Source organism: Strigops habroptila, chromosome 1 (assembly GCF_004027225.2).
Source record: "Strigops habroptila isolate Jane chromosome 1, bStrHab1.2.pri, whole genome shotgun sequence".
Lineage (NCBI taxonomy): Eukaryota > Metazoa > Chordata > Aves > Psittaciformes > Psittacidae > Strigops > Strigops habroptila.
The window spans coordinates 29,204,949-29,231,172 of NC_044277.2; the positions used below are offsets into that span (position 1 = coordinate 29,204,949).

Here is a 26,224-nt window from a genome sequence, read left to right on the forward strand (position 1 = left end):
AAAGTAAAATATTTGGAAAAAATATGTAGCTTTCATTAGTTCCCCGTTTGATTTTTCTAATCTGAGAACTTCTCTAAGCATTTCATGCAGTGCACTGGTGGTCCTCTGCTTTCTGGTTGTTTCCACAAGGCTTGGAATAGCCATTCATGCACAAAAACATTGATTTTAGCACATTCAGCTTAAAAACAGCACAGGGAAAAGGATCACTTGGCTGAAGGCGCCAAGTGTTTGCAGAAACTTCTTGTTGAGTCTTTTGTGTTTGTTCCCTGCTGAGAGTTTCTCCAGTGGAAAATTAATGGAAATTAAATCAAGTAGCAACTCACCAGGGCTGTCAGCTGATTCCTGAGCAGAGCAGGTATTTACTTTCTCTTTCCACCAATAACTATATTCTTGTCACTGCCATAGATGATTTTTTAAAAGCGTTACATGATCAATTGCTATTGCACGTTAACAAGCTGTGGTTCAACCTGTTAAACTTCCCTCATCAAATTACATCATAACTAAGAGAAGAAAAAGGCAGCATATAACTTCATGAAATATTTCTGGAGTGAAAATATAGGGGGGCAAAAGGGTACCCCTTTTATCATGTCTGCTTTTTGGTTAGTACAGAGGACTGTGGGCTACTGAAACAGTTTCAGCTAATGAGTTCTCCCAGCAATCTGACATTGGGAAAATGCAGTCTGTAAGTGTGCTGAGATCCTCTAGTCTATACATACTCAGCTTTGCTATGTCATGTTAAAAGGCATGGTTTGAAGATGCATGATTTTCATCTGATAAGGTAGTAAAATTGGAAAAGTAGTGGAAAATAGATACTTTAAAGCTTGAATTAAAAGTATAGTTAAAATTCTGGCTGCAGAAAAGCTTCTCTAAATGTTTGGGTTTTACAGACTTCTGTTCATAGAAGTTGAAGCTGAAGTGAGGCTTAAGTTAACAAAGATAAATATTGACCCCACAGGTTTTGTTCCTGTCATTTAGTTTTGGTAACCGGCCTTAGTCAGGTCACTGCCAGAATTCATTAGTCTTTCTCATAGCTGTCTCTCTTCTCACAGTTTTTGAAGCAAATACCACTTTTCAGAACTGACATTGTAATAACCCCCATCCCAGTCCTAACAGCTCAGAAAAACTGGATTATTACTATTGCAGACATTCTGCAGTGTGAGCGGACATATTACATATACTATAGAAATACTGTTGCATGTTGTATTTGGTTGAGAATATGGCCCTGGCTTGCTGGATTATATTCTAACTGGAGTTACTTGTGAAAATTTTCGTGAAGCAACTTTTAAAACATCGCTTATTTCTCTGACTCTGGTGAGTCTGCTGTGATTTTTTCAGTAATGGTAGTTTAAAAAATCAACCGAGAAAGAAACTTCTTATTCTTGAGGAATAAAAAAAATGAAAAGATGAATCAAAAAATGAAGGCTGCAGTTACTTTTTTGATTATCCAAAATCCTGACAGTTCACCACAGCAGTAATACCGCAGCGAAGTTGCACTAGACATCGGGGCTTCCCTGTATAACTCAGCTGCCCTCTAGGCTAAAATGTGAAATCAGTTTTACTTCTACACATCTCTGATTCAAGAGTGGTGCATGAGGCTGGATTGATCGCGTTGTCTGATTGCAACAACTGATTACAGCAACTTCTTTTTTTACTTCTTTTTCTTTTTGGAAAGTTGCCGCCTTAACACTTTCTGAAAAACTGGCCCTTACCAGTTGCCAGGTAGCATGCCCTCAATTACTGGTTATTCCAGAAAAAGCATGACCTGAACACACATGCAACAACACGGTTTTATTTTGGTTTAGATTTTCATGAAATGTTTTGGGAAGATGATACTTTTGACAGGTGTTCCAACATTAAGTGATTAAGGTGGCTCAGATGTGCTCCTCTGAGTCTGGATACCAAATAATGTGTCTGCTGGAGTTGACAGCACATGAATGTGTTTAAACAGCCTTTACACATGTAGCCCTATTGTCTGTAGATACAATTGTCTGTTCTCAGATCAGTAGATAAATGTTTAAATTTGACTCAGATACGTTGCTTGGGAGTGAGGTATGCTGAAGAAAGGTGTGAGTTACAGAAGTTGGCCAGAGCTTTTCTCTTTCCTTCTTTCCCCCTACCTTCCCCCAGTATATTTGACTGTGTGCTTGCACCCAGCACTATCCAATTGAACATCCGTGTTTTCTAATTACTCTTTTTTGGCTAAGGTTACTTAGATGTGTGTTTATCTAAATGCCATTAAATTGGGGCCAAACCTTTGCAGTTACCAACAGTATCATTATCCTGGCAGAAGCACAGAAACCAGACCAGTTCAAGCCAGTGGGAGACTTGTACATCCCAGTACCGAGGCACTCAGGGTGCTGATGGGCTAGTGGGAGCAGGACAGAGCAGCTTTTCCTTTCCCCTCCTGGGCTGGGGTCTCTGCTTGCAGCTCAACCACAAACATGCTTGGTCATCAGATTTGAGTCTGAATGGAGAATTAGGCAAAATAAAATGGTTGAGAATGAAGCCATTGCTTTTTCACCTCCCGTTCTGTTTTGTTGGGTTGGGGATTTTTTTTGCTGGATGTCTGCTATGGAAAGGTGGGATTTTGCCAGTTCTTGGTGTTGCAGTCCCAGAGGCCAGTGTTGTACTGCCAGCACTCCATGTGCTGCTCTTCATGAGCCAGGTACAGCAGTGAGGAGTCACACAAACAAAAAAGTCATCCTTAAGAGTTATTTAAAGAACAAGGAGAGCCTTTTAAATACAAAGCGACGGTGCCGACACGCTTGGCTCTCCTAAGGCAGGCAGTTAAAGCTGGCGGAGGAGCCACAGATGGACACGTTGTATAACAGCCTTGCTGGTCGGGGTTGATGCATCTCTTGTGACAGAGCATCCCTTCAGCGCGACACAGAGCAGGCAGGGCAGGGGGGAGAGCGGGCGTACGGAAACCGTCAGTCCGAATCTGCCCTTCAGTTTATTTTCAAGTCTTCTAAACATGTCCCTGGTTGCAAACTGACACAAAAAAATCCCTCCTAAAGCATGTGTTTTAATATTATTTTGCTTGTGAAATGTTTTTTGGAGGCTGTGACACTACAGGTGCTTGTTTCAAAGTGTTTTATCATGCTCTGCGTATTGCTGTTTATAGCTGAATACCTTTTGTTAGCAAGTCCCATTTTTGGATCTTGTACACAAGTGCATGACTTGTGATTTTTTTTTTTTTATAAGTTAACGATTCACTTTCTAAGATAGTCCTTTAAAGTGTTGGACAAATATGCATCTGGTGTATGGTTCTTTAACTATAAGGTCCTACACAGGACGGTGAAAGACAAGATGTAGCACAAAAACAAAAGTCATTTTGAATGGTAAAGTGATGCTTTTCTCATCTGTGTGCATGCACACATGGTCTTTCTCTCCCTCCCCATTTACCCCAATTTGTGCACATTATCAAAACGTGAATAAAATTTCCAGGCATCGCAGTTAATGCAGGTTCTGTGACAGGCTTTGTCCTGTATTTCTTCACCATTAGCAGTTATCCCTGAAGCACAGAAGTTCCACTTTCCTCTCCAAACTGTTTGTCATGAATGTTAGTTTAATCTATTCAATTGGCCAAGTTTTGAGTTTCACAGTTCTCAAAGTCCCAAGTCAAACAGTTCAGGGTCCTTTTTTCCCCCCTTTCTTTCCCTTCCCTATGGAGTAGTGCCTGAAGCACACCGATACTTTTTCGGGAAGTCTGTCTGTGTTGTCAGTGATCAGTAACTTTCTGATAATGCAAACGAAGGGGTGAGTTGAACCTACTATTGCAGCTGCAACGGTCCAGGCTGTAAGATTGTAATCTTCTTTCCCTGAAAAAAAAGGGAGAGGTTTGGGTAATTTACAAAATTTTGGTCATCATCAACAGGACAGTAGACTGCAGCGGTCTGGGCTCATGCTTTTCATCAGCAAGCTGTCGTTATACTACTGCTGTAATGGGCTTCAGCTCACATGGTTACCTACCAGAGCTTGCTTCTGCCAGGACAAGAACCTGACTCAAAGGTTTGAGCCAAGTGCTTTGACATTAGCAAAAGGAAGAACTTCACAAATTTGAAGATGGCACACCCTGCTAACATAAACTTGTGCTTCTTTACTCACAGCATGCTGTAAAGAAAGGTGCTGGCCTAGATTTGCTCATCTGCTAAGATCTGCTCTGCAAACAGCAAAAACCTGCCATGCAGAGGATAGAGAGCAGTTCCCACTGCCCAGCGGAACTGTTTGCTGGGCAAGTTTTCAGATGCACTTCTGTAGTCACTTGTGTTAGCTAGACCATACTGGTGGGATTGGGGGTTGGGAGGCAGAAAGGGGACTTTTAAAGGTAGGGGGAGATGGGATGGGTGGTGCATCCAGGAAAACTTGCCTACCTACATCTTTTCCTTAATGTCCAGTTATATACAGGCTTGCACTGGAGGTGAAATAAGGCAAAGATTACCCTAAGCAAGCCAGGGAAATTGGTGACCTGCCGAGTTGTGCTTAGGAGGGGAAGAGAGTCAATGTTGTGTGGGTGCAAGAAGAGATTGTGGATGGGAAATGAGAGACGTAATACAATCTATCTATTCTGAAAGGCCAAAAGAGAAGAGGCTGCAGTTAGGCTGTGCTCTCAGCTCCACTGGGGACTTGCAGCTGTATTGCAGTTTTTTATGTTTGTACTGAGATGTGCTAAGGAGAAAGAACAAATTCAGTCTTCTTACTTTTTCTGGGGGGAAAAGAAAAAAAATCAGGAATTATGGATAAAGCTTATTCCTTAAATAAAAATGGTAAATTTCCAAAACCCAGTAATGTTCTACAAAGATAGTGTTCAGTTGCAGTGCTCGAAGTTGCACAAAACGTAGTGTATCTACAGGTTAGTAATGTAATCTGCCTCTGGAAGTGGTCATGTTTGTATCATGTTAAAAGCTGCTGCCAGGTGAATGCTGCTTTCAGGCAGAGATTCATGGAGAAGTAACTCATTCTCCATGAAAGCCACATCTCTTTTGTCTGAAGTAGCTAACATACTCGGGGCCTCCCAGGAGAGCAGCAAGAAGGAGGCTGTGGTTGTCCGTCACTGCAGGGAGGACTGGGTGGAAGCGGATGTTAAGCAGGTACTGAACGCTGCCAGCGTCTCACAGGATGAAGCTACTCTTTTTCCTCTGTTTTCTTAAATGTTTTGTTTATTTATTAATGGCTTCATTTACCTTAACCTCTGAGTTCTCATTAAATTGTAGCAGTTTTGGTTTTTTCTCCCAGAAATTCTTTGATGGCTGTAGGAAAAGGCAGGTATGCTAGGGGAAGTCCAGCATCAAGAAGAAAACGGAGTATAGGAAAACTGGGGCAGAGCATCGCAAGGCAGAGGGACTAAGATAACTAACATAAATATATGTATTACCAAGAACAGAACAAACTGGGGAACGAGATGGACCTAGTACTAGCCAGATGCTGGGCAGTGTATTCTCAGTTTCCCGTTGATACCTGCAGGCCACAGTTCAGGTTGTATCTTGTAATGAAAAAGAAAGGTTGAATTTAAGACAAGAACACTAAAGACGACAGTAGGTTTAAGCCAGATGTAATATGTGGTAGCAGAAAAACACATCAGTGGCTTCATTCTTTTAAATGGAAACATTCAAGTAATTAAAAACGAATGAAAAACCACCCCTGGACTCACAGAGCAAGCTTACTATAGAGCATAATGAATGTTTAATGTTAAAAGCATCTTGGAAAAACATTTTGATCAGGACTACTTTTAAATATTCCTGATACCTCCCTTCAGTTTTAATCCATCTAAATTGACCATCTTGTATGTTCACAGTGGTCTATCAAAAACCAAAGAAGTTTCATAGGACTTCCTAGTCCATTTTTATTAGCTGTAAACAAGTGATGAAGAGAATGGCATTGGGCTTATATTGTTCGTTACAGGTGACTGAGCTATTCTTGTGAGCCAAATCATAGAGGTTTCAGCAGGGACAGGAAAATAACACTGTCCTTACAGATGTTGGCAAGACAATATCAATAACAGCCACAAGAGATGAACACAGATTTGCAGGATGATGAGGGAAATGCAAAAAGAACCCATTTGAAGAGGTATACTTGGATGCTTTCCGTGGAACATGTGTGAATAGACAGAATAGCTGTGAACTAGCTGTCACAGGTGCTGTTGTGAATGTAACCCTGCAGAACTAGTCCGAGAACATGAAGGTGAAGGGGAGGTGGGAGTGGAGAGAACAAGGTGGGCTAGCTCTGGGTCTTCCTTTTTCTGAAGCAGGTTTCTAACGGGTTGAGAAGGACAAAAACCCAACAGGTTGTGAGGTGAACCACGGTGCATGTCTCCTGGTTTGCTGCAATAGCAAGAGTAACATGGAAGATGTTTTACAGTGCTGTCACCTATTGCCTATGTATGCCGTAGCAACAACGGTTGGAAATTTTTTAAAATTCCACTTTTTGGGATAAAGTATTTCACCTTGGCAGGAAGGAGAGGGTCATCTCAGAGGTGTTTCTGCCTCTAGTCTCCAGATCTCTTTCAGCAGTACTGGCAGCCGGTGGACAGCCTTGTCCGGAATCTGGAATGTGGCTTTTTTCTTTTCAATTGTTTGCTTCTAGCTTGAAAAAAAATAAGGAACTGGAAAGCTCAAAAAGACTGACATGTAAATATTAACATTAAACGGAAACTGACCCTGTGGGTCATTTTTGAGACTGATTTGATTTCAGCAAAGTGCTCACCATTTTGTTCACATTAGTAGTTGTACATAGCAACAGGACAGCATGCTTGTGGCTCTTTGATTTGGTGAGAGGAAAACTTGCAGGGTTTTTCAAGAGGTTCATCAATGTATACTTTATTAGATAAAAATATATTTTAATATAAATATAAATGCAGTTACTATTTTGAAATTGACTTACAGCAGCTTTTTGGAGATAAATTGTGCTAAAAGTATCCATGTACATGTGTTAGGACTGTATATAGGTATTGATATTCTAAAACATATTTGGGGTATGTTAGAATTAAATTCATACAAGGTGGGAATCACACTGTTTGCAATAGATAAGGGGGAAGAAGAAGGAAGAGCGAAACATTCCTGGCCTTGTATTTAGTATTTTACTTTGGGAAAAAGACATTTGCTACAACGATATTTTCAGCTAATCACTGGTAAAATAATTCTTCTCAGAAGTTAAGGAAGATTTACAGAAAAAACAGTTTTGCAGAAGGCTCAATGAGAGCATTCTGAAAAAGAGACATCAAGACATAGAAGTGTTTGGGTGGCTCTGACTGCGGGTCGGGTGAGGGTGACAGTACTGCTCTTCAGCAGCAGGCTTTGTAGTGGGAACGCCAGCTACCTGGAGGCAAGGTGGCATCAGGAGGTGTCAGCTGTCCTCTTACTACATCACAGAGCTTCTTATTATATTTGATGAGCTTGGACCTTTGGGTTTAGTTTGTTGGGTTTTTTTTTACTTTTCCACGTTTAGCCATTTTCAGCATGACAACTTGTATTGCATTGGGCAGCACAGTACCTCTCGGGCATTGCAGCGAGTGGTCTAGCCCTTTTCCCTGAGGAAAGCATTGGAAGTGTGAAATTTTCTTCCTCTGGACAGTATGCCATCAATGCAATCCCGTTTATGAGAGGGGATATGCCTGTGAACAAGCTAGAACAATAGCATCAGGCAAAGCAAGAAAGGGATGAACAGTAGTATTTTTGGATAATGTTTGGAATAATTGGTCTGTTGCTTTAGGGTGCTATTGAGACTTGCTTTGAAGAGACTGAATTATTTATTTCATCAGCAAGTGGCCTTTAAAGTAGAGGAGATGGAACAGAAAATATTCCCAGAAAGCCTTCAAGGTTTGTGGGTGACTGTAAGGGATAACCATTCTCTGCAAGGTTCTGTTATTCCTTTCTGAACTTAGTTTTTGCTTTGCACTCAGAATCTATCAAGTGATTACCATTTATTTGATTGCTGTGTTTTGAAGCAGATGATTTCTATGTCATATCCTGCTTCAGCTTCTGTGGTTGCCCCGAGGGCTCTTTGCAGATCAGTTCTCCTGATATGTCCGTCGCAGCTGTTTGAAAAGTAAAAATTATTCATTGGATCAACTTTTTCAATATATAGAATAAATTGTTGCTGTACACTGCAGCTTATCTCCCAGTGTTGAATTTGGCTCGCTTAACTGTTCCCATTTTGTGCAGAGCATTTGAAAACTGTAGATCATATCACCGGCCAGTAATGAGAGCAGTGTTTTACTTACCCATCCTCTCCCTGCTCATCCCCCGCATGCTATATCCTATATCCTCTGGTTTTAAATCAGAGAGCAAGACCTAGAGTTCAATCCTGTTCCCATTTGGATAGGTTTGAAATTTCAGTTGCCTTTAAGGAAGTCAGATGAGTTGCTTAAGAAGCAGTGATAAAAAGGCTGCTATGAAAAAGGCGTTTTCCATCTGTTTTGCAGGCTTTGCCTTAAGCAGACTCTTCTGGGGAGTCTTGGAGGGCAAAGCAGCTATTCCTGCCACTGGGCTGTAGAGGGGACAGCAGCAGCAGAGCATGTCCATGAGTTATGTTTACACCAGACCACAGAAATCACAGTAATTTGACATGCTCTTTGTTGCTGGCGTGGCTCTGCCAACACTCCCTGAAGAGGAGGTCTGGTGTGGTAGTGGTAGCACACTACAGAGCAGCCAGGGTAGCATCACTGGGTTGTAGCCCATAGGGAGGAGAGGAGCACTGGGAAGGGGTGCTCCTGGGGACATGCCTGGCTTGGGAAGCCATATGCCATCTGGGGGTTTGAGGAGGAGGCAGGGGTGGCAGAGGGAGAGACAGGCAAGACCCTGTATGGGACAGTGCGTCAGCCAGCCTTTAGAACCTAAGTACTGTGTTTTCTTGGTTTTCTAAATCTATAAAATGGTTGTAAAAATGTATTTATTATTATCCATCAACTTCTAGTGCTTTTAGCGATAAGGGCTGGAGAAATATCTGTTTTTACAGAGTCCTCTTTTTGTGGAGCAGTGAAAAGTGATGCATGGTCTGATGCAAATTAAAAGAAAAGACTTTGAGAATCACACCTGCATTACACATCCCTTTCTCTTCAGTTCTGTTAAAAGTATTTTCTGCTCCAGGATGCTGAGAACCACTCTGTGAATGTCTCCCATCATCTCATCTGATATGACTAATTTGCAGAGGTTTTTTTATTGTCTTTAAACCATTATGGTCCAGATCTAAAGTCAGTATCTGCGTCACTGATGGCTCTATTGACTCTCCTTGGGCTCTGATGCACCAGCCAGACTTCCAAAGGTCCTTTGAATAACTGAATTGCAAAATCTGTCAGCTTGGCCAGGAGGAGGTGGAGAGCTTTGAGGTGGTCTTTGATGCGTTTTTCCTTTTTACATTAGAAGTTCAGGTATATGTGTTTTTTAGAAGAAAATTTCCTATATCTGTATAATAAAGATTTTGATCGTAATTAATTCTTAGCAACTGTCAGTATCAAAAAAAATTGCTTGTGTATAACAAGGACAGCAGAGACCAATAAAGAAAGGTCAGTTGTTCTGTATATGAATTAGTCTGCAAATATCACAAAGAGTGGAAAACATTAATTTTCTGTTTGGCCACAATGAGCAAAGGCAGAAATCCCTAGCTTCTAGTTAGTTAGTGCATCGTATTATTATAGCTCAGTTCTCTTTCTAGATGTGTAAATAATGATGCTTTCCTCAATACCATTTGGAGCAGCTCTGTTCTGCCTGGTCCACACTCACGCTGTGTCAGGGCATCTCGGGAGCATAGGAGAGCACTTCCTATAGGGTGAACTCCTGGCTCAGTGCTTTGAGAATTGCTGCACTGGAGTTTGAGGCTGCTGGTCAGGGAATTAACTGAAAGCTTTTGAGTTGCTGGCAGGGAAAATAAATTTGTCTGGTTTTTAATTTGCTTAAAATGGATTTAGTTGTCCTTTTGAATAAGGTCAGTTTTATCAAAAACACCTGCTACCACCATGAGTGTGTCTGCACTAAGAATATTCTCCAGAAGCCTTAAAATATGCTTCAGTAAGGTGCTGACCTAAGAGTCTTTCCAAGAGGAAGAACTGCAGGCTTTTTGATCTAAGCCAGGCAAATAATAAAAAATAGACTAAAGACTTCAAAACTAGAAAAAAAAAATACATACTTCTAAGGATTTTTTGAGAAACAGTTGAAAAAAATTTCCAACTATAGATGATAGTGTGGCTGATAGAACTAAAACCTGAAGTGTGGTATAGGTGTGTCCAGGTGAGAATAACATTTAGAAGGGAGTGTGAAGGTGACAATGGCCAGGAGAGGACCTGTGCATCTTTCCCAAAGGGAGGACAGGAAGACAGTTACTCGCAGGAAGTTGCTAGGAGGGAGGAATTGTATCGAGAGCTTTAACCATGGTCAGTCCCATAAGGAAACACAGGTTCTAGGGTGAGTACGCTGCTCGCTGAGGAAAGAGGACAATAGGAGATTGGTCGTTATGTTGGTTTGGAGTTGCATGGCCTTGGAGTCATCTTGGACATTCTTCTGCTCATCTTGTGGAGTGTAAACCCAGCTTTTCTTCACAGAGAGCTCTGATTGAGGAAGATTTGGTAGTTTCTTAAATGATTATCAAAAAAGCAGTAAATTCATCAAGCAAACCAAGAAAAGGATTGAGCCGGAGTGAGGGTAGTAACCAAGTTTAATTAGAGCTTGGCTATTAAAGAAAATGACAATTTTAAATACCAGGCTAGCTAGGTTAGGTGTTGCAGGAATCAAGTGAAACCACTCTCCCTGCTAAGAAAGCAGGGAGACATGAAGTTGAGAGACATGGGGTGGTGGTAAAAGATGTGTCCCCAAGGTCCCCTAACTTCTGCTGCTTATGTATCAGCCAGTTCATTACAATTCAGGTATTGGCTTGGGTTTGGATTTACAAAGGCTTGGAAATAAAGGATCCAGAACTGCTTGGTTTCAAATGAAGACTGGGCTGACACAAATATATCTGTCCCGGAGTTGAGAGATGGCACTTTGAGCCTGGGATATGGAAGAGAGGAGAGAAGAATCTTCATAGCTGATGTAGTAGATGATCTTAGAACTGATTTAAATTTCATTACACCTAATAACAGTATAAGCAACATCAGGGATTATAACTTCAGTGTGTAGAAAGTCACCTTAGCTATGGTGGAATAAATATGGTTTGGCTGGTTTTATGGTAAATATGGTTTTATGGAATAGCTGTGGTTTGTGAATAGTCATAAAATCATAGAATCAACTAGGTTGGAAGAGACCTTTAAGATCAAGTCCAACCGTAACCCCAGGACTGCCAAGTCCACCACTAAACCGTGTCACTAAGGGCCTCATGTACATGGTTTGTGAACACTTCCAGGATGTGTAACAAACAAGTTCTCCCCTCTGAGTGCAAGTACTGTTGAACAGCTGTGTGCAGGTTCAGCTTTCCCACAAAGAAAGCTGGAAAAGACTGAAGCAGTCTTAAGGCATTGACTTCCATATGATGCTGACTAAATTCAGATGGCTTAAGTGGTTCCCGTCTTCAGTTTTATGCTTTGCCTCTGTCTTGAAGGCTGCTGCTGCTGCAGCGGTGCTGGCTGAGTGACATATGAAATATGTATGTTTACATTTATGAGCCAAACTGTAAAAATGTGTTTGGGAGCAGAGTCACATAAGCCAGCTCTTGTAGCTGCTGAAATTCTTGTGGCTAGGAAGTACAAGCAGAGCATTCGTTATTTGCTGGATGCAGCTGAGGAGCAGCAAGTAGTAAAAATTACTGTGATTCAAAATGGGCAGAGAAAAAGTCCAAAGTTTTATTTAATTGAGCTTTCCATATTGAAAATCTGTGAAGTTGGATCAAGTAGAAAAAAGCGTTCCAGTAATTGCAAGAGTGTGGTTTAGCATGGCAGGGATTTTCATGACTGTTCCTGTCCTTTGCCTACTTGTGAAAAGTTTCATCTTAGGCACGGATGCCAGTGCTGGCAATTTTGGGGCATTATTGACAAAATTATTTGGAGCCAAAGTTAATTCTTCAGAGCAGCAGTCTGAGTCATGGTAGAGGGGGAAAAACAACATCAATACAGAAGAGCTAGAAGACGTTAAAATTATAAACTCTTTGGAGGAGCTTTGGAATTAGCTCTAGGTCTGTACTCTGACATCTTGACACTAACTTGGCAAATGCTTGCAACAACTGCTGTAGTGTAATCTTGCAAATCTGCAGAGCCCTGGCCGGGAGGGTGTTAGTTCTGTTGCCACATACACGTAAAAGCTGTCTTGGAAAGATGATTGCAAACACTAGGAATCAGCTTCTCCAGCACATCAGGAACCTGTGGTCATTTTGTCCTCATATGTTGCAGAAGTGCAAATATTAGTGGTTCATCCACAGCTGGATAAAGGAGAAGAGAGAGTTGGTGTAGTCTTGCAGGACTGCGCTACAGAGCAGCTGAATCCTTCTCAGAGTGGATTTTCATACTGGGATATTAGGTAATTGGAAAATCATCTGGCAGCATTGATCTCCAAGAAATGTAGCATCTCTGTGTCACCCCTGAGGAAAGGTCTTCTGAGCCCAAAAGAATTTAGCATTCTGAGAGAAATACCCTGTAGGCGAGAGGACCCGATAGGTGATGCATTCAAGTATTAGCTGATTACAGCAGATATCCAAGACCTTTCCAGTACTTGATGATGACCATATGGCTGCTGTGCTCTTTGCAAAACACTTGGCTGAAGGAAAGGAGGGTTTCTATGGATATAATTAGAATGCCGCAGGAACCAACATCAGTGTTTCTGTTCCAGGCACTGATGTGTTGCAAAAGACAGTCATGAGACCTAAGCTGTTGTGCAGCATGGAGTATTCACCGGCATCTGCCTGGGTCCTTGAAGCAGCCAGAAGGCAGCTGTGAACCATTTCGTGAACAAGTTTGACATTTGCTTGCTAATATATCAAGAGTTGAAGTAAAATATCAATGTTGAAGTTTCCAGTTAATGAGCCTTCCATCAGATGGGTGAAACGGGATTCTAGAAAGGGGACTGCAACCAGCACATCTTATTCCTCTTGGTGACTTACCCATTCATAGCTGATAGAAGACATCAGGTAGCTGAACACTTCTCATATTGGGCTTTAAGTAAAGACTGAACCTGATCAGTTAAGTAGAGCTCCTGGCAAGCCACAGAGGAAATTCTAGAAACCCCTCAATGCAGAATAGAAGGGGGGGGGAATGTCCTTTTGTAAGAACAAATTTAACTCGATCTCTAGTAAATGAGAAGATGATCTTGGATGATCAGTCATATGTTTGAAAGCAAACGTTTGTAAGAAGCTGTCTGCTTTGATTCCAGTGTCCTGCAAGGATGGAGAGCAAAAGTTTGCTGAAACTAGTGGATTTAGTAATTTTACTTTGGTATGTTCCCTCTTCAGAAATTGTACATTCCCTATGCCTTCTGCTGTGACTTAGAGCTGGTTCTCAACGAGACCAAGCTAAGGAAGCAATGGGTCCCTCTCTTCCCACCATCCTCCTGGCTTAGGTGCCCATTACACCTGCAAAATACCCTTCTCTCTGTCTCTGTTTCTTTTAATTCCCCTGCACAGGTTTTCTGCCAGTTTGATAATTATTTTAAATAATTGGTTTATAATCTGGCCAGGGAAAATTAGGATCAGTTTTTCAGAGAGTACAGGAAGGTTATTAGTGTTAAGCAGAAGCAACAAAGAATAAATGCATCCCTTAGCTCCAGTTCATAGTTCTTCCTCACCATACAGAGAGTAATGTATGTTGTTAACGTTACTAGTAATCTTACCTGATTTCGCATCTTTATGTCTTCATCCAAGAAAAAAAAATCCAACTCTTAAGTACACACTTAGCTCTAAGGATGTGAATAGCTGGAATTCTGAAGTAAAAAAAAAGGGGGGGGAACAGAGTTGAACTTATGGGAAGACGTATTCTCTTTAGCCACTGCTTTTCCTATTTACACTGAGCTGGTTTGCTTAACGTAGCCACCTGCTATGCTCGGGTTGCCAGAAGACAAAAGCTTTGAGAACTCTGCTTGGTGGCTTGCTTTCGTTATTGTACTGTTCTGGCTTAGGGTTTGGGCTGATATTAAAAAGAAAAAACAAAAATCACCTCTAAAAAAAAGTTAAATATTTGCTGATGTGTTTCCTGCCCCCCATTCACTGTGTTTCAGAAAATCTTCAGAAGAACTGGACATGGATAAAGTAACAGCAGCCATGGTACTCACCAGTTTATCCACCAGCCCCTTGGTCCGCAGCCCTCCTGTCCGACCCAACGGTAAGCCTGCAGAGCTGGGCAGGGCTGCAGGGGGGGTGCCAGGGCTCTGTGTGGGGGGGTTTGTTCCCAGCAGTTGTGGCCGTGGTGGAGGACAAAGGGTGAGTGGCTGTCTTCTGGCAATGCCTGTGCATGCTGGGGGGTCATACTGAGCTGTGCTCCAACCTAGGAAGGTCTTTGGTGCGGCATGGGCAGAAATAGGAAGAAACCTTTTCTGTAACTGTAGAGTGGCTCCAGTTTATGAAATGGGAGATGCCCCATTTCATACATGGGAGATGAGTGCTGCAGAAGGTCTTCTGACCTCACTGAAATGCTAATTTTCCAAACAGTTTATTCGCAGTTGCACATAGGAAATCATAGAAGCATAGAATGGTTTGGATTGGAAGCGACCATAAAGATCATCTAGTTCCAACCTCCTGCCGTGGGCAGGGACACCTTCCGCTAGACCAGGTTGCTCAAAGCCCCGTCCAGCCTGGCCTTGAACACTGCCAGGGATGGGGCAGCCACAACTTCTCTGGGCAACCTGTGCCAGTGCCTCACCACCCTCACAGTAAAGAATTTCTTCCTAATGTCTAATTTAATATGCAGTAAACATGACAGGAGTTATTCTTGGCCTCACCCCATGGAAATCAGATGAGATTTTACTCAACACTGCAATGAGGCAAAGCACTTCCAGGTCACAGCCCTCAGCTGAGAAGCTGTGCACCCGTGGTCTGCACAGCCATAGATCTGTTTCTGCTGATGCAGGATTAGACTCTCAATTCCTGTGCCCTTTGTAACTCTCAGATGGTCTACCATCAAATCCGTAATCTCTTAAGACTACTCCACTCATGGTATAGCAGAAGACACACAAATAAAAATAAATCTAAAAAGTTAGTGGTAATAATGTAATTAAATATAATGAATCTATGCAAGCCTGGCTGGAGTTACAAGAAATTTTTAAAGGTGTTATATTTTAAGGAATAGTTTAAATTAGGACACCCTTGTTAGGATGCCTCAGCATTGTTTGTGTGATTCTGGCTTTTCTTACTCACTTGTAACTGTTAAATAGATGCTATATGCCTTCCAACTGTAAATAATCAGAGGACTTTGAGGAATACTTACAGATGCAAATTAATAGGGAAGTAGTCGTTACAGTTCTTCATGGAAGCAAGGGCAATCCAGCGAGTGGTGTTTTTGAAAGAAATTCATATCAAATGTCCCAGTTTGAAAGGTTTTTGAACAAATTGTGTGGTTTTTCCATTTCTTTCCAGAAAACATTTAGTTGGAATTCTAGCTATGAACACCATGGCTCCTGTTTGCATGCTTTCCAGTGTTGAAAACAAGAAGTATTTAAGGAGTACCACTGCTCAGAGGAGCCCTGGGAACCTTCCAGCAGTGACATCCCCAGTGACCGGCCTGCCTCAGGGCTGGACGTTGCCAGCCCCCAGGGAAGGCCAGTGGAAGGGTAGAACAAACCCGTTCTCCAGCTGTTCAGCTCCCAGCCAGAACCACAGACAAAGATGGATCTGTGCTAATGTGCCAGGCAGGGATTTGGAGTGGCTGAGGCACGCACATGTCCCATGTGGCATCCCTCTTCAGAGAGAGCTGCTCCGCTGTGGGGCAGTAGACAGTTTGAGCAGACGACACTTGTCAGGAGCAGCAGTGCACATTAGCTAGCAGCTGTCGGTTGGAAAGATGTTCCAAACAAGCCCTTTTGAATTGCTAATAGGTAAATGGTAGCTGTTAACTGCCTTTGATATTTCTTCATGCAGTCTGAGTGCTCTTTGATATTTCTTTGCATAGCTTGTCTGCTTGTTTCCCCAAATCTGGGAAGACTAGTCTGGAAAAGTAATACACATGTTTTCAGTAGTCACAGGCAAGATTTTGAAGCTGTTGTTGGGCACCTTCTCCCTGAATATCCTAGTTTTGCCTGAGTGAAGACATACTAAAGACTTAAAGTGTAAAGATTTGATAATTTAAAGCTCATGTGGTGTTGCAGGGCTATGCTCTGATCTTAGTAATATGAGCTACAGAGGTACTAATGATTAATTCTCTCTACATCCTTTTCTAAAAAGGGGCAGCAAGTAGCAGTGAAGTTAAGGGAACATTTGTTTAAACAAATGGAATTTTGCCTAAAAGTATAAAGAAATAACATTAGCATATAATATTAAAGGCTGATCTGTGCTGGAATGACTGGGGATGATCACCCATGTAAACTGGATCAGAGTTTGGCCCTTGTATCCCTGCAGCTGAGTAATATTTGGTCTGGTTCTCTTTCACGCAACTCCAGCAATGTGAAAAGAGCCACAAAATAAGAGTAAGTTGCATTTATTTATATTTTAAATTTATTTACATTGACAGATTTCTTAGTATTAATGAGAACCAGTGTTTGTTTTTTCCTGTTGTCAAACTCATTCAGTCTTTTCCATACTACTTTAAAAATGTTCTTGATTTACATCTCTTTCTCAGCAAGGTGAGGAGAAGCTGTAAACCCTGAGAATATGAAATACCACCGTAAATGTGTCAGAAAGTAGTAGTTGAAGGAGCGCTGTTTCCTTTGTTTTTCTGAAGAAATGGACGTTTTAAGCTATGCTAAGGTCACAAGTTGATACCAGATGTACTACTTGGCTTTGGCACAAGACTCAAGTACAAATACTTACAAGAAACAAAAACCACCTCCATTACAGTCACATGAAGTCTGTAATCATGAAACAAAACATGACATTTTCATGTGTTAACTCAGTAGGTACCAGAAATATTTATGTCCTTTTCCAAAGTGGAATTTGGGAGGGTGGGGGGAGATCCTATTTATGGTCTGCGGCCCTGATCAGTAAGTACAGGGACATTTTTATGCATGTGTTTAGATGTTGGAGCACTGCGTTCTGTTTTGTGAGCTGCTGATGTTAATGATTAAGGGTTTCATCCAAAATCAACTGAATTAGGAGAAAGAAAAAAAAAAACATTGGTTTTGGGTTAAGCTTTTGGTAGCAGGTGGTAGAAATTATTTTCTTGCTGATGTCATGAGTTAAATTTATCTGTAAAAACTGAGAAGGAATGCAGGAGTGACTTCTGCAGAACTCTTCAAGGCAGGCGCTGGCTTGAAAAGACTCCTGTCTCACACTTAAATAATGTTTCACGAACAGATAAGATGTTATTTGCTTGCCAACTCCAAAGTCGGGTATTGCACAATATGGTGTCATTGGGAAAAGTTTCCAAATGCCTGAGTTAGGGAGAAGCTGCACCTAAACCAGCCCTGCACATGTGCCCGAGCCCTGTAAGAACCTGAAGCTTCAGGCAGAGCCACCCATGGTTGCACCTCTGGACACACTCGAGCCATGCGTTTGCTGAGCTGATGACCTACATACTCCTCTCCTGCCCAAAGCCCTTTAGGGATTGGGAAGAGTGACATGCAAATGTCTTGCCACCTGCGAATCTCAGCACATGAAGCATAGCTCAAGCCGTGCCTTAGACTGCAAAAACAGTGCTGTTACTGTCACCCACCATGTTGTAGAGTAACATGTTAGTTGGAGTGTCTGCTTACCAGCTAATGTCACGGGAACTGCTGCAGGGAGGAGGGGCTTCCTCCAGCAAGTAGGTGTGGAGGTGATCCATCATCTGTGCCTCCTACTTCTGAAACCAGATGCTTAATGATACATCTGTATGAAGACAAAGGGATATCCTTCCAAGGATACTTTCCACCTCATTTAGATGTTCAAATTATGCAGAGGTGTGTGCACTGGGGGATTATGAGGTAGCAGAGTGTTAATTATGGTTTTCTTTGGTGCCTACTGGGGTGTTGTATCATGTTTTTGCAGATCTACCTAGTGCCTTGGGGCTCAGAGTGTATATCCCCTTCCCAGGGGATCTCCTGTTGGCCATGAAGTGGCTTAGAGCTTGCTCTGATGCCTCACTACAGTCGTGTGTTCCTGTTGAAAGTTGAGAATGTATCTGAATGTTTTCTCTTGATGGTGCATGCTGTATCTGACTGCTTATTGCAGTTTATGCTCCAGAATAGGTTATTTTTCCAAACATAGCATTTCTTTTTGGGAAAATGTTGCTTGGTTTTGGTTTTGTTGTTTTGTTTTTTATGAAAGATCAAGTGGAATATATAATTTATATGCAGTAGGACAGATGTGGTTGTCCTCTCTGCTTCCAACATTTTTGTTTTCCTTTATTGAACATACAGTTAATTATCAATATGGCATCTAAGCCTTAGTTAAAAGAGTTCCTTAGCCCTAACACATGATAATGTTGTAATGATGGCTGTTGTTGTCCTTGACAGAATCCCTAAATGGATCTTGGAAAGAAGGAGGATTTGTGCCTTCTAGTACCAGCAGCAGTGGATACTGGAGCTGGAATGCTCCCAGTGACCAGTCCAACCCGTCCACCCCATCTCCACCTCTGTCAGCTGATAGCTTCAAAGCTTTTCGGACACCTTCTCAGACAGATGATGGTATTGACGAAGCCGAAACAAGCAACCTTCTCTTTGATGAACCCATTCCTAGGAAGAGGAAGGTCAGCCTCATGTTAAATTCCATACCCATGGGCAGATAGGATGTTGGTAGACTTACTTTGCTGTGAGAAAGGAACCAGTCACCCAAACAGCTGTGTATTTGCGTCCCTCATGGCATCCAGTTAGTGTAGGTACTTAGTCTAGTCACTCTGTCTTGTTCAACCTTGTCACCTTCTGCACACACATGCTGCCATAAGCACCACATATTTGCTGGCAGATGGTGAGGTTGTACAGAGCCTCCTGCTCAGAAAACACTAGAGTGATTTCCAGAAGGTGTTGCCTTTGGCCGTCCAAGGGATTTCTGTCCTGCTTTGGCAAATCCTTTGCAGGAAGCAACAGGCAGCAACATGTCATCACAAAAACTGGATATGGCCTTAATATTTCTTGTTCCCTGGAAGTGCTGTTTGTCTGACAGCATGTCAGATACCTTAATACTGTGAAGCTTTCTCTGCACAAACATATGGAGTGAAAAAAGGAGAGAGATCAAACCTGATGGCTTTTCATACTGTATTAGCAGTGGTCAAATTTATCCTCAGTAGGAGTGCAAAAGCAGACTAAATAAAACATAGTGTAAAAAAAGTCCAAAACTAACCCCCCAAAAGAACTGTTCTGCTAGCAAGCAAGCTCCTCTCAAAGAAAAAGAAAACAAAGAGATGGCACTAGTCCAAGTTTCCTTCCCTCCCAACACAACAGGACAGATTTTACATAGCAAGATGAAAAAGGGCTTTTTGTAAGGAGAAAAAGCAGAGAATTTATTCTCCTTAGTGACTTTGTGTCTGCCTCAGTCTGAGACAGTTAATTGCTTCATCACCAGCAGGAAGAAGTTTTAATGATTGTTTAAACCTGTTCAGATTTATCCTTCTGCCCCAGAAGTTGCTTATTTGCTGACCCACGGTGTTCTGCCCTTGTCTGTGGGAGAGGGGTGGGAAATGTTTGTGCTTCTGGCTAAAAAGGAAAAAAAAAAATACTATTTTGGAGGACACTTTGTTATAGTAAATTAGAAGTTAAGAGCGGATTGTTAAACTAAAGAGATGATTTTGGGGGGTGTGAGACAGGAGGAGTAGGAATGCAGAAGCGTGCCAGTTTGCCTTATACTTCTCAGTTAAAGTTCAGCTTACTAGCATCACTTACTGCTCGGCTGTGATGAGACAGATGGGTTTGCAGCTGCCATCTTCATTGTTTTCTAAGTTGTCTTATAATATTTCTATTTATGTACCCACCACAGATCTATTACACTATCTGTTGTGGTTGGCAGGGATTTTGCTCTGTATGGCAAGTGTTTGAATTAGATAAATAATAACATTTACCTGCCAAACATTGTTTTATAAATCAAGTGTGTTTCCTGCAGGTTTTTTTATTCTGGCCCCAGCATGGTACTTTATCCGAGTACAGCTTCGCACCTTTAGAAGTTGAAATAAAAATGTTCAGGTTATTTCTTCTTCAGGGCTGCAGAAATCATCAGGAATAAAGCTGGAAATAGAGTGATTGATAACCTCACTTTTCCTCATTAAAGTTTCTTCCATTTCATGTTTGGAAAATGTCATGTTAGCAAGCACTTCCCTTGAGGAAATTTGTTTGCTTAGAAGTTTCCACTAACGTAGTTGTTCCTCACCAAAACATTTGTGTTCCATTATTTTCTGAAACAAAACGTTAAGCCCTATTAGGCAATTTTTGGACTAGTCAGAAATGGAAGCATGGTTTATGTTCTGTATTTCTACGGAGTAAGATTTTATTTGGTTACTTTAAAATGCATGGGGTTTTGCAGACTCTTAGCACTGACAATAAAACCAGAAACACAGTAGAGCTGGGAAGATAGGTTTTGCCTTCAAACCGGAGATGATGTTAAACCATTCTGTGTTCATAAAGATGCATATGGTGTTCACAAAGTGATATGGGAATTCCCAAGATGTAAATGATAAGCATAGTCTTCCTCTTGTCACTATGGCTGGTGGTTGGTTGTGAGGTTTTGAGATGAAGATAGTATTTAGAATTATATTATAAAAGTAAGAAATGTATCTATCAGGATTGCTAGATAGATTATATTTAATTTCAGGAAAAAAAGAGTTCTGTATCTATTTGAATCATACTTTTGTATTATTAGATTAAAAAATTACAAAGGGAATTTATGTGCAACTTATTCCAAAGTAGAAGGTTTTCGTACAAGCACTATGATCAGGTGCCTCAAATCTTACAGCCCTTAGCATCCATACTTTCAAACAGATGTTAGACTGCCAAGAACTGTGAGAACATGCTGCTACAATCAACTTATATTTTTGAAAGTCCATCAGCTGAGGTTTTTTAAAATCGTATTCTAATCATCGTCTTTCTAGCAAATGCTGAAACTTACCATCTACTGCCTTGCAGTTCCAAAGGGCCAAAGGGTCCAAACTGAAAAACTTGTGTTCAAGACACAGTGAAGCATGTGTTTAACTCTTAAGGATGTGCTTGTTCCCTCCTTGTTTTTCTCAATTGAGCTTTATATGAAAATGCTTACTTAATCTTACATGTAACTAAAATTATAAGATAGTAATACAGTATTTTAAAGCTCTTCCTCATGTTTTCTTTAATAATGTGTTCTGTAATAATAGAGAAAATGATTTTTGAGAAGTAAAAATTATATATTTTCTTAAAATTCATAAAGTAGGTTTCATTTTGTGGTAAAATTAGCTTTTAAAAAAATCTGTACAGTTCTGCCATATCTGTGTTGTTTGTAACCACCTACTGGGCTTTAAATTAAGACTGGTTTTCTCCAGAATCCTCAAAATATTGAGGATTGGGCTGCTTACAGCCTTGTTGGCTGTGCTCTAAATCAGTGATAACTCGGTTTAGGCCAATGAAGTTATATTAAATAATATAAGAAAAATATTAAAACTATATTATATACATATTCTTTTTAAAATGTTGAACACCGCCAGATGGCTTCTCCTTCACTTGTCCAAGTGAGGGTCATAGCAGCTTCTGAATGAAATAAAAGCAGGTTTTGCCAGCTCATGGGTGAATATTGTCATAGCAGAAGCTACAGTTTTCTAGCACAGTATTTTTTATGTGTTGCAGAATTCACAAGCAGAAATATTCATAAGAGCTTGCTTTAGGAAGATCTTAGTTTAAGAAGATGCCTTGCATGAAGTGAGAAGTCCTCACCAGTTCTTCTTTGAAAGGCTCCAAAGAAGTGTAGGAAGTTTTTATATCATCTGCCTCCTTTAATGGGGAGACAGAAAATGGAACTTCCAAATGAAAAGCTGTGCCAAAGAGTGGAGAGAGGTGAAGTTTTGTCACAAGCTGCTCCTGCAGCTTTTCATTGGGATTCTGCTGAGTTCAGTGGGATGACCCTGTTGGCAGAGACTATCACATCATTACGCATTTGGAGTTAGGGGCTCTGAACCTTCACAGTGTTTTGTACCTGTGTATCTGTTCGGGCTGGTTTTGGTTTTTCTATCTTCCATACCACTAATGTTGCTTTACTTACAATTTTCAGAACTCCATGAAGGTGATGTTCAAATGCCTGTGGAAAAACTGCGGGAAGGTACTGAGCACAGCTGCGGGGATTCAGAAACACATACGGACCATTCACCTTGGGTAAGAACGCAGTCTCTTCAGAAGTCCAAAGGATTTGGTATAGAAGGGGAGCAGTCGCGCTTGGCTGGGGAGATGATCTGGGTTGTCCTTGGCTTTTCTGTCTCAGATCCCTAGGTTCCCGAGGAAATTCTGGAGTAGTGCATCAAGGGGAATGAGAACTTACTCCAGCAGTGAGGCACTTTCTTTCCTGAACTTTTGTGACCTTTGCTGGAAGATCAAATACAGCCGTAGGTCACTGCACTGCCCTAATAATGGCTGCACAACTCAGTGGCATTTACAGCGTATCAGGTGCAGCTCTCTGCACGTCACGTCCAGGCTGACATGGTGTGAAAGACAGCAAGTTTCAGGGTCTTGCACAAATACTTTCCAGCCTTACTTCACATCAAATCAGGTGCTTGTGCTAGTTCTGAGTCAAATTAACACCGAAAAACCTCCAAACAAGCCACCTAAGAAACACAAGAAAAAGAAACTGAGCTGCAATTCCATGTGTATCTTACTTGGACTAGAAGCAAAAAGCAGATGAATCTTGCGTGACACGAGCTTGTTTCAGAGCTTTAGTTTGCAACTGAAATCTCCAGTGCAATTTGCTGAGTGACCTAGGTGTCTCATATATAATTACAGTGGGGACTCGTGGTCTTCAGCTGCTAGGTATGTGGAAATACATCACTGTTACCCAGTGCTTAAAAATTAAAGTGACCGTGAGGATGTAGTCTGGTGTGGAACTCAGGAAGGTCTTGCAAAGGGCATAGTAATTGCTGTTGGGCTTAGGCTCTGAAGAGTGAAGCAATCAGTAACAGAGAAAATGTCTCTCAAAATGCAGTTATGAATGTTGCTTTGTCCTGTGTATTATGGGGAGATAATTTTTGGGGCACAGGTAGAGGGAGAAGTAAGCAGCAGAACTTCCCTGGAATTTGGAGTTTGTAACTTTGCCTAAGAGAGGAGTTCTGGTGAGTGTGGCTGCAGTTTGATGTATGGTACTTCTGCTAGAGCCTTTCAAACGGTTGAACACATGCTCTCTCAACAAGTTCTACTGGGTAAGGTGGTGAGAGGACCACAGATAGAGGTATCCAAGCAAGCAGGCTGAAGAACTGGCCAGGTGTTGGTTTTGGGGTGCATGCCTGGAAAAGGAGAGGCCCAGTAGTCAGCCCTGATATGGACATGCAGCCGGGAAGATGTTTAGGGCTCTCAAATTTCCCATATGGAAGATTCAGGAGAAGATACGAATGTATGAGCTGTGAGTTATGTCCGTATAGCATGTGGATTATTAATGTGCTAAAAGTGGTTTGGTTTGGACTTCAAGATGACATGTGGCCTATTGGGAACTACTGCTTGACTGGGCTGCTTTGCTCCTACCGCTTGTGCTCAAACATGCAGCAGATAGTGCCAGGGATGCAGGGACAATTAAACCTTTTACATCTCCTCCTTCAGTAAGTCTGCTTCTAGAGAGCAGGACCAGAAAGCCTTGCAGTGGCAAGCCAGCCCGTATATGTCCCTTCTCTACCTGGGTCTGAATGAGTTGCATGGTGAGACTGCTAGCAGGTTCTTCTCTTACGCCAAAGAAGGTTACAGTCAACCACAGCTGTGACTATATTTGTTTTAATTAAGTAACCTATGATAAGATTACTTACTGTTTGCTGTAACATTAGTGAAGTATATCTTGCTGATGTTTTTTATCTTTTCCCGTCTTTCTGTGACTGCTCTGTCATTTTTGAGGTCAAAGTGCATTGAGATTCTTGTTAACTTCCAATAGTTAGGAATGAGAAGCTGATCGAAGTTAAACATCTACTCCAAGGCCAAAGAATTAGTCAAGAAGAACACAGAGAGAAAAAAAATCTAACTCTTCCCTTCAGACTAGATGATTTTCTCTTCCTTTTCCCCTTCCCTGCAGCCAGATTGCTGATAAAGTAGGTAGGGTTGAAACTGGGAATAGTAATTTATTGACAGTATGAATATATTTCCTCATGTATCTAGATTTTAAAATTTACCTTGGGGTTCTTGCTTTCATTTAATCAGTCTTTCATTCTTTGTCTTGATACAGACGTGTAGGAGAGTCTGACTACAGTGATGGAGAGGAGGATTTTTACTACACAGAAATCAGGCTCAATACGGACTCAGTAGCTGATGGCTTAAGCAGTCTTTCCCCAGTCTCTCCATCTTTAGCATCTCCTCCTGCCTTTCCCACCCAAGATGCAATCCGTCCTGAAACTTCCTGTGCCAAAACCGAGACTAAATTGATGACACCTCTGAGCCGCTCAGCTCCTACCAACCTCTACCTCGTACACACGGACCATGCTTACCAGGTAACGCCAGTGAGAGCGAACTCCACCAATTACACCAATGTCATTAATGCATAAAGAAATGTCAGATCACAGTGTTTGGAATTTAAAAAGCCAAGTCTAGTTTTAGGTCGAAAAGTTGAAAGGTTGAAAAGTTTTCAGGGCAGCTCAAGGGGTTTGTCTCATTTAAATTTAGATGTCTGCTTCTGAGCTAGTTGGTTGTGCTCCCACCATAGCCAGTGGGTATTGGGGTGCTATTTATCCAGCCACACTTAGAGGCGTACTTGAAGTTGGGAAGAGCTGCTCTGTGTATGCCACTGTCTACATCAGTTAATCCTTCACTGACCATAAGGAGAACCCAAGGTGATGTGCTCAGATGCAGTCTCCTGCATTGTAAAAACTCTCATTCAGTCAGCTGAATCCCTCCCAGAGTCTTCATTTCAGCTCTGCTTGTACTGTTGGCAAGTACCCAAGGGACGCCAGGACCAATTCGTTTCCTTTATTTGTACAGTGTGAGACATCAGTTTGCATATGTGAAGCAGGGCAGGAAGAATGAAAAGGCATGTATGGTATCCTCGTACTCTTAGAGGTAATGCTTTGCAAATGGCAAAAATCCGATCAGATCTAAAACCTGTGTTCCCAAAACTTCCAAGTCTGGACAGAAAACATTAATCTTAAAATTTGACATGGTTTGGTCTGGATACCATATGAGAAAAGAAGAATAAAGGCTTTGAAGTAGTATGGTCCGTGACCTGTGTATGCACTGGAGAACTGGACTCTGTTGAATTTATCAGAAGCAATAACTTTTTATATACAGCATTGTACAGATTAAACCTTTTTGTTGGGTGTCTGGAGCAGACCCACTAAAAAGGGCACCACAGAGAGGGAACCACACAGAACTCACAGGGTTGTTTTAGGCTCTCTTGCATGGCGGAAAGCATGGGTGGAAGCTTGGCATCTCAGGTGGGAGCCACATCAGGTAGCACACCAACGTGGGGACTGATCAAGCCAGCTAGGAGAAAGACTTCGATTTAAGTCTAGCTTAAGCCCTGCAAGTCTAGGCTGCTGAGAAGAGTCTTACTTCATTTGGGATTTGCAGTGGTGACAGTCTCCCCTGCAACTTGGAGGCTCACTCAGTCCTTTTTTATAAGCAGCCTTTGAGTAAAGCACTTGCCTAAGGAAATTGTAGTTCAAATAGAACTTCATGGAATAGAAGAGAAGGTGACGACAGCATCTTTCATACCACCACGTTTCCTGCAGTTTGCTTGCTGGGGTGCAGAAGTTCAAAACTTTTTTTTCACTTCTTGTGTTATCCATATCAAAACTGAAAATATTGAATGGGAACGTAGTGATGAAGGTAATATCTCATGTGAATGAGAGCATGAAAGTGGAAATGACTTCATCAGGAGGGAAACGGCAAAATTCACAGCTCAAGGAACTCAGGTAAAGGAGGCTGAATAATGGTAACAGGAATGCCAGTATTCCTGTTAAAAAAGGGGAAAAAATGCAGAATCCAAAGCTGGGTCACAAGAATCCAAACCAGATCTGTTAAGTGCCATTTCCTGTATGACATGAGAATGGCAAATGTAATACCTGTAGTAAGAAAAGGTATAAAGGGGAAGTGAGCAGGCACATCCTGACTCTCTTCTCTGA

At 41.6% G+C, this 26,224-nt stretch overlaps 1 protein-coding gene across 1 annotated transcript in view; it reads left to right on the forward strand.

Moving 5' to 3' along the window:
• Positions 1–26,224, forward strand: part of ZNF704 (zinc finger protein 704) — a 98,132-nt gene that overhangs the window by 45,512 nt on the left and 26,396 nt on the right. The window contains exons 3-6 of the mRNA XM_030495266.1: positions 14,124–14,227; positions 18,489–18,721; positions 22,195–22,295; positions 24,334–24,595. Coding sequence (XP_030351126.1) covers positions 14,124–14,227; positions 18,489–18,721; positions 22,195–22,295; positions 24,334–24,595 — 700 coding nt within the window. The remainder of the gene's footprint in view (positions 1–14,123; positions 14,228–18,488; positions 18,722–22,194; positions 22,296–24,333; positions 24,596–26,224) is intronic.